The sequence below is a fragment of the Apus apus genome, chromosome 3 (assembly GCF_020740795.1).
Source record: "Apus apus isolate bApuApu2 chromosome 3, bApuApu2.pri.cur, whole genome shotgun sequence".
In the NCBI taxonomy this organism is placed as follows: Eukaryota; Metazoa; Chordata; class Aves; order Apodiformes; family Apodidae; genus Apus; species Apus apus.
In genome coordinates, this window is record NC_067284.1 from 81,984,976 (window position 1) to 81,993,876 (window position 8,901).

The following is an 8,901-nucleotide window of genomic DNA, read 5'->3' on the forward strand; positions in this document are numbered from 1 at the left end:
CACTGAGATTCCCTTGGTCAAGGCACAACTGAAGTCGCACCTACACAGATGACAAATGTAATGAGATGTTTGAATTAAGCTGTTTTTCCCCTTCAAATTGGTCCTGCTGTCTCTGTTCCAAACTTCTAATTTGGTTCTACTTTCATATTCCCACTGGGCTCTGAAGTGCTCATTCCTAGGATGGAGCGGCCTCGGACAAGAATTCTGGGTATATCCTGCAACAAACATGTAAACTGTGTCTTTTTCAGAGGCTTCACTAAACTTCATAGAATTATTTTTTTTTTAAGAAAGGTGTAATTCATTGCCCAAAGAGATTTAAGATTATTTCATTTTTCCTTTAAAGTCCTGACAGTTTTGATGTATTGCTGGTATTTTGGACATTTTGACTGCCAGTCAGGACCCGGCCAGTGCTTCAGATTAAGTTGCTGCCTTCTGCTCTAATGTTCTTACAAAGACTGAATAGAAAAGAGTGAGCCCAAGAGAGCTCCTCGGGGTGAAATTAAGCCCAGAAAAGGAATTGTGTGTCTGCAGAGACATTTGCATGGTAGTAAAATTTCTGGAAGTTAATAGATTGCTTTTGCAAAATACTTTGTGAAAGAAAAAAAAATAATAAAAAAATCCCTCTACAGAATGATCAAGAGCTACACACACAGAAATGCTTTCAAAACACAAGCATTTAATTTTTTTAAATGTTAAGTGAGATGTAAATATGTACGTTAGCAACAAAGTGCTCAAAAGCATACTGAAAACATATTCCATACACAGTTAGCAATAGAAGTCTGTACAAAAGTAATAAAGTTACACATTATAAAAAATACTCCGTAACTATAATTTAAAAGAGGGAAAAAAGACAAGGGAATTGATTTCTCAGTTCATATAATTTATTGCAGTTAGCACACAGTTTAAAAATTCACCAACACACCAATAGTACAAAACTAAACAGCATTATAAGTTATTCCCCCCTCAGGAAAATAAAACATACTATGATTGTCAAAGCTAGATGTCAGTCTAAGTTTTAGAACAAAAGAAGAATGTGAAACTAAGGAAAGGAAAAAAGCAATCACTCACAAGGACCACAAAAAAATCCAAGAGAAAGTCCATTTTCCTCAGACACTGATTGTCTTCTCTAACTTAAGAAAAGAATGTAGTTTTAAAACCTAGAAACTATTCAAGTAACTAAAGATAACGCTCCAAGGCCATTTTCACAGCTTTTTTTTTTTTGTTTTAAATGCCATTACAGCCAAATTAACACACATTTGACCAAATATTTCCAAAACAGTCCAGCAATACACAATGGAGTTTTCCATTCAGTATCTTAAGCACAAAAATAGGCTATGTTTACAGTAGTTAAGGCGATCAAATTTTAAACAAAAGCAGAGAAAAAAAAAAAAAAGAAAAAAAAGGAAAAAACAGCAAACGTTTTCCATGCTACTCCCATAGACCTTATTTGTAAGTGCAAGACAGGAAAACAAACACTGTGCAAAATGCTTTTGACCTGCGTGTTGGTCATTAAAACCACACGTCAGGCTGCAGTCTCTGCTGCTTGGATACACATAGTCCTTCCCCTGCCCTCCCCCGGCCCCCCTGTCACTCAGGCCTTCCCAGGCCTTTCAGCCTCGGGCTTTTTTTTTTTTTTTTTTTTTTTTGGCTTTTTTTTTTTTTCTTCAGTCCACAGCCTCTTTTCAACGGGGGGCAAAAAAAAAAAAAAAAAAAAAGAACGACCTATTGTGGTGGAGTGGTGCAGCAGAAATCCTACAAATGCTCATCTGGGGAAATGGACGCACCTCAGTTGGAGCTGGCGTGGGGTCTGTGCAATTAGAAGGGGTCTGGGGTTAGTAGATGCACACCGCACATGCAAATCTCGAAGCCTGGTTGTAAACATTCAGGTTTGTTTTTTTGTTGTTTTTTTTTTTTTTCTCTTTTCCTTGTTAACGTAGCTAAATCGGCGACTCATAGCTTAAGTTCTTCTCAACTTAAAGACAGTGGGAAAGTAAATTTAAATTAGATAAAATAAAAACAGTGCATTTCTCTTCTTCATAACACCGGCATTTTTAACCGTGTCGGGTTTTTTTCCTAAGGAAATTAAATAATTTTCAACTCACTCGTTAAAGTTATACAATGCAAACAAAGACAAAAATATACTGAAACTCATGCATTTCTGTAGCGTTAATATTTACTTTTCAAGACTCAACTAAGAGCATCAACACAACCTGCCAAGTTCTTTGATACCTCCCCCCGGCCCATGTAATCAATTACAGTATACAATAACAGTAATTCACATTTTTTAAACACACAGTTCATCACTGCTGAAGCTGCAATATCCTTTTTCATCCCAAGCAAACCTTCACGTAAGACAGAGTCCCAGTGATCCCAGTGTACTCTCAGGGTTTTTTGTTTTATTTTTTTGTGTTGTTTTTTTTTTGTGTTTTGTTTTTTTTCCAGTGGGAACTGTCAGAAATCCAGAAGTTGCCATAATAAGTTTTAAGTCAACCGCTTGTTTAAAAATAGATAATCCAGCATTTCAGAAATTTTCCATTTGGGTCTAAAAGCATTCAGGTTTCCAACAGCTAGTAAGGACTCATGCAATTAGAGAAATGTAAAGGAACTGACAAAATTGGGTGAGGAATTCTACATTCAGATTTTAAGAGGAAAAATATCGAGAGCTTAAAAGAACACAGCGTTTTGGGGAGAATAAAGCCATGTCCAAATTTTTTGAATTGGAGATTCCTTAGAAGTAAAGTATCCGCTGGTTTCTATTCCGAAAAAGGGGAAAAATATGTTCCATAATTTGTTACTTTGTCGGATTACCTCTACAGTTCATTTTCATTGGAGTGCTAAATTAGTGAAATATTCATGCTGCCTTAAAGTGCAAAAACAAGCTAATAGCCAAACTTTCAGTTCAAGGAAACAAGATTGCTTTTAGACTGTACCACAACTATATAGATTTATATATATATTATTTATATATATAAAAATTTTATTTCCAAAGTTCTTGTGAGCTATCTTCTAAGGTCCAGTCTCTGACAGTAGGTAAGCTCAGTGCTTCGCTTTTGACAGACAATGAGTTCACCAACTCACAGTGAAACTTCCGAATGTGTCTGTAAAGGTCTCCGGACTGTGTGAATCTGCGTTCACACCACTTACAAGCATGAGGCTTCTCCCGCGTGTGAACCACTGCGTGGCGGCTCAGGTTGTGGGAGTACTGGAAGCTCTTCCCACACTGGGTGCAAGTGTAGGGCTTTTCACCTGAATGAGTCCTTTCATGACGTTTCAAGGTGTACATGCAAGAAAAAGTCTTACCACACAACGAGCAGGTCGGGACATTGACATCGGTAGCAGGCTTGCTGCGGATCCCGTCCTGCTCTCGAAAGTGCGTGCTTAAATGGATCTGCAGGATGTGGGGGCTAGGAAAGACCTTGTTGCAGAGAGGACACATGAAAATTTGGCCAGCGGGGCTAAGTATGTTTGACACGTAAGGGAGCAAGCTGCTGTCCATGTTTCCTTCCACCTGGACTCTCTCGTTCTCTGGAGTTATCATCTCATCATCGCTTGCCTTGTCCTCTCTATCTAGCTCCCTCAAGACTGAATCTTCCCTCATTGGAGCCAGGTGGGCTGGCTCGTACTGTACCCTGTTATTAGTGCTCACACTTTCTTTCACAGTGCTATGTTCCATATCATAGTCATTAGTGCCAACATCACTCTCATCACAGGAAGCCTCTTTCTCCACCTTCACCTGAACCAAGCTGCTTCTAAGCATGTCCTGCGAAGAGAAATAAGAACTGTTCAAATTTTCAACTCCTGAAAGGCTGGACTTGACAGACAGGTCCAGCACGCAGTCAACATCTGCTGAATCCCTCACAGAGGTGACAGACCTCTGGGACAAAGACTCTGTTGAGCTGCAGGGGCTGGCTACTGTTTTTCCAGCTGCTGCTGCGTGCGTCTCTGCCTCTCCGCCAGTCTGGGGAATGCCTGCTGAGTCTGAGGGCAATCTCATCCACATGTTCCCAGGCTCGGCCGCCAAGTCCCTTTTGCTAGGCAGGATGTTCAATTTTTCATCTTCTCCATCGTCTTCATCGCTGGGCAAGTCTCCTGGCATGTGGCTGCTGCCGTCGGAGAGGCTCTCCACTTTGTCTGAACAACTTGAGGCGTCTTCCTCCTTTTTTGTACTGTCTGCCTCTGTGGTTGCTTTCTCTTTCAGCTTCTTTTTGCAGACTTTGACAATGTCATACATGTGGAGATAACTGGCAGCTGCTAGCACGTCTTCAATGGGCAAGTCTTTGAACTGGAGCTTTCCTTCGTACATGAATTCAAGCAGGAGAGCGAAAGCTGGGGCTGTAACAATGTCGCTGTTCAGATGAACAATGTCCCTTTTGTCCAGCTGGTCCTTGTAAAAGAGGTGGAAATACATGCTGCATGAAGCCAGTACAGCTCTGTGCGCTCGGAACTGGGCATCTCCTACCAGAACAGTGCAATCACAAAGAAAACCCTGATGTCTCTGCTCACTCAGACACTGTAGCAAATGTCTACTGTGGTCAGGAAACTCCATACTGTCTTCATAACCTACAAGCAATGAGATTTTAAAACATTAAATGTAGGTCGGAATCACAGAATTTCTGAATCCAATTATTCCACTCTAAAAACCTTGTATTTATACTGCCAGGATTCTGGTACTGACACCATGCAAAGATTATTCAACACACATGTACAATGGCAAATCTTTTCCCAATCAACCACTGAAGTTACAATTTCCCCTCAGTGGTAAATAAGCCTTTCAAATAAGCGCATAGGTACATCTGTAATTTCTTTAAGTATCACTGCTGTTCATAAAATCTGTTCAACAGTGGTTGGTGGTGTTTTTTTTTTTTTTTTTTCAGGGAACTTCCTCCAGATTGTCTTCCGAGGAGGGCAGACCCAAAAGAAAAAACAAAAAATTTTAAAAAAGGAAATAATTATTTTTTAACACTAAGTTTCAGAGGTTACAGGATGGGGCGAAATCAGATCATCAACCTTCTTTCTAAAGCCAAGTTGTAGCAAGAGGAGATGTTCGCACATGAAGAAATGCTAATCTGCCCAAATCTGTAGGTCTAACATTAATAAAGTATAAAATTTATTTATGAGTGTAAAATTATATTGACAGCAAAGTCAAAGTTTTTGGAATTTGCGTGTTTTTTCTTCTCATAGTAAGTACAGTTCCAGGTTTTAAACCTTCTCCACACTGTACAATAAGACATGAGCAGTTTTTGCTAACATGCAGAATTTACAAAAGAAAACTAACAACCAAAAGACCAATAAGCACCACTTCCCCTATGCAGGACAGAAATTTCCCTCCCCTCCCACACCAGGCATAGTTTGCAGTACCCAACTTAAAAAAAAAAAAAAAAAAAAAAAAAAAAAGTCATTCAATGTGAGCGTGTGCGCATATTTAAAATCAGAATCCCAAGTACTGTTCTTACCCAAGTATTTTTTATTCACCTTCCTTGATGATAAACAAAAAATAAACTTAAAAAGAACTAGAGAAGTCAAAACACAAATGGAAAGTAAAATCTCTTAAAAATCTGTCTTAATCTATTCTTCTGTGATTGATAGCAATGCTCTCCCAAACCATCCAAGCAGATCGTTACTCTCGAGGCTGGCAGATATTATTGAAAAATCCTCATCCCTCGCAAACCAAGATGTACTAAAACTTACAACACAACCCCTACTATATTCTGTAAAATACCATTGCAAGACTAAAGCATGAAGATTTACAATACAATCACTTTAAGTGCCCCACAGCCAACATCAATCCTAATCCTTAAGAGGGCTAAAAATAAAGATTGGAGGGCAGCTCACAAGGTAGCTGTGATCAAATTAGGAGGCTGAAAGGACAGAGAGGGACGAAGAAGGAAGCTTATAAACATCTGATCCAGCTGACTGTGGCCATATGGCAGCTGCTGCCCAGATAAAGAGATTAAGAATAGAGGAGTGCGATTACAGCTGTCTGGCCAATTCAGGCAGCTCAAATCTACAAGTTCTAAATTAGTCGCAAATACAAAAACTCCTTCAAATAATTATTGTTATGCTGAAATAAAAGATTTCAAATGCTACATGCGAGCATGAAAAGAGGAAACCAGTCAAGCCATTCTCCCGGGTTCAAAAGTTTTTAAACACATAACTGATTTCTATCTTTCAGAAGCACTACAGCTGTATGCTGCTACGGTTCTGAGCTGCTGGATATTTAACCGTGAAGTTTAATGAAAGACTTCCCCACAAACACATTTTAGCCAGAACAGTCCTTCTTTACAAAAAAAAAAAAAAAAAAAAGAAAAAAATTACACTTCTGTGTATTTCACTAAAACCCCTGTAAAGTAATTTAAAAGATGCAATACAAGAACATAAAGCACAATTTTCTTCAGGATTTCTACTAAATCTATTGCTGTTTTAGTCTCAGAAATGAAGAATGAACTTGCTCTCTCCTTCTTCCAAACCAAGACATTCTCACAATATGCATTAAAGTTAATGTTAACAATGTGCCCAATAACTGATACTCTCCAACTGTAGCCCAAGCCTCTTGACTAAGTCCACTTATCTATTTAATACTCAATTCCGTATATTACCTCTAAACTTGGTTAGAAAAGTAATGTGATTTTTTTTCTGAAATTCAATAAACAACACACCAAAACAGAAATATGCTGTATCTAATCTATTGCTACTCCTACCTTTAGTACACATAAACCTGATTAAGTCCTTTCCTCTGAGTCTTGCTGGCTCCAGGTCTGTTAGATCGGTGGAAAAAAAGCAGACTAGGAGAGACAGATGCAAAGTGGAGATGATGTTAGAGAGGAATGAGATACCTTCTCCACACACAGATCTGCACACACTAACTCCCTGTCTGTGTGTTAGAATAAAAGGCTGAGGGATGGCAGGCTGTCAGCTGCTCTGACATCATGTTCAGATGGAAATGCTACCTCCAGCTGTGCTCCTTTTAATGCCATATGCTACTCCTCTACACTCCTGCCACCAGCTTTTTCTTAGGAGAACTTTTCTCTTCTGTTAGTATAAACAAAATACTTCAAAGTCTCTTTTTTTCAAACTTTCTAACAGGGAGGGAAAAAAAAAAAAAAAGAAAAGAAAGAAAATCCTAAACATATGGGGCTCTACTGTATGTGCAGCACAGCAACACTTCTGCCTCAAGTTGGAGGACCGCTTTAGATACTGACAGCACACCCCAGCCGCGGGGTTACCCGAGAAATCCACACCGACACGGTTTTTTTCAGCCCAGAGGTTCAATTAAAATAAGGAATTAGTCGAACCCATTTACTCAACTCACAGCCCCCCACTTCGCCGCCGGTGCTTTCAGTTTCAGCCTCGGAACAGCAAGAGTCACACCGAGCACGCCAACTCCAGCCCCTGCACCTCAGCCCGGCACCGAACCCGGCCTGGGCGCTACCTCAAGCTTTCCGCTCTACTCCTAAATCGCTTCTCCCCGGCGGGGGCTCGGGCTGTCACGGACACGGCTGCCGTAGCGCCGGGACGCCGGCCCAACGCCGCCGGCTCCCGCAGCCCCGTCCCCCCCGCCCGGGAGGGGAGCGGGAGTCAGCGCGGCCGGGCGCCCTGCCCCTCGCACCGCCGCCGGGATCAGCCCCGCCGGCCCCCCCCGCTGACACTCACGGCCCGCTCGCCTCTACCAAGCGGGGCGCTCCACCTGCCCGCGGCCGGGCGGGGAACGAGCCCGCAGCCCGCCAGCCCCCAGGCCGGGCCGGGCCGAGCGCTGGGGCGGGCTGGCAGCGGCGACGCTCAGCAAGTTCCCGGCGGGCCCAGCCCCCCCCCAAGCCCCGCCGGGCGGCGGCAACTTTTCACCGGGGCCGCCCCCTCGACACCCCGGGCCGGGGCCGCGGCTGCCCCCCGCGGCGCGGGGGCCTGCTCCCGCCGGGCAGCGCCGCCCCCACCCCCGCCCGGGGCCGCCCCGCGGGGAAGGAAGCAGCTGCCCGGCGCGCAGGAAAAGCCGCCCCCGGGTCACGGCGGCAACAAAAGAAAAGTAACCGGGAGCGGCGCCGGGGCAGGCGGTCCCGCCGCCCGGGGAGGGCTGCCCCCGCCCCCCCCCCTCCGCCCGGCTGCGCCCACCCCCCCCGCCCGACCCGCCGCCAACTCGGCCCGCCCCGCGGGGCCGCCCCGGCCCCAGCGCCGGCCCGGCGGGCGTGTGGGGAGGGGGGCAGCGGGGACTCACACTCCGCGGCGGCCCGAAGTCCCCGCGCTCCCTCCGCCGCCGCCCGCCGGCTCCTCTTCGCTCACTTGCCGCTCCTGGATCGCGCCTCGCCCCCCGCCCGCCCCCCGCGCCCGCTGGCCGCCGCCCCCCCGGCCTCCCCCCTGCCGGCAGCTGAGGAGCGAGCGGGGCAGCCGGCGGAGCGAAGCGGGCCCCGCGCTCAGCGGCTCCCCATGGCACCGACGGCCGGAGACGGCGCGGAGCCCGGGGCCGGGCGGCCGGGCGCGGGGGAGGGGCGGGGGCCGGGAGGGGGGGGGCAGGCCGGGCGGGGGCGCCGGGCGCACGCAGCACGGGCGCACGCACGGCGGCGGCGGCGGCGGCGGCACAGCCGGGCCCGGGCTGCGGCAGACAGATGTTCCCCCCCTCCCCGCTCCCCACTTCGGACTCCGCTCCCTGACTGACAGCCCGGCCCGCCCGCGCCGCCGCCGCCGCCAACCGGCGCCCTCTCCCCGCCCTGACGGACGGGCCGCGGCGCGCGCCGAGTGGCGCAGGGCGGCCCGGGAAGGCGGCGGCGCCGCCAATCGCAGCGCGCGGCCGGGCGGGGGGCGTGGCCCGGCCGCGAGCCCAGGCGGAAGGGGGCGGGGCCTCCCGGGGAGGGGGCGGGGCAGCGGGTGGGGCGAGGGCGCAGGGGGCGGGGCCTGAGGGGGCGGAGCTTTGGT

General features: G+C 46.8%; 1 protein-coding gene across 3 annotated transcripts; it reads right to left on the minus strand.

Moving 5' to 3' along the window:
- Positions 1–859: 859 nt before the first annotated feature.
- On the minus strand, positions 860–8,453 carry ZBTB18 (zinc finger and BTB domain containing 18). Of its 3 annotated transcripts, none has more exons than XM_051614739.1 (3): positions 8,207–8,453; positions 6,699–6,782; positions 860–4,560 (listed from the first exon to the last, which is right to left on the minus strand). In XM_051614739.1, the coding sequence occupies exons 2-3, from the start codon at positions 6,709–6,711 to the stop codon at positions 2,978–2,980; spliced, it is 1,596 nt and encodes a 531-aa protein (XP_051470699.1). In that variant the 5' UTR covers positions 6,712–6,782; positions 8,207–8,453; the 3' UTR covers positions 860–2,977. The 3 variants fall into 3 exon arrangements, with proteins under 3 accessions (XP_051470699.1, XP_051470700.1, XP_051470701.1); XM_051614740.1 differs by lacking the exon at positions 8,207–8,453 and adding an exon at positions 7,310–7,768; XM_051614741.1 differs by lacking the exon at positions 8,207–8,453 and having other exon boundaries at positions 5,454–7,303.
- Between the last annotated feature and the right edge of the window lie 448 nt (positions 8,454–8,901).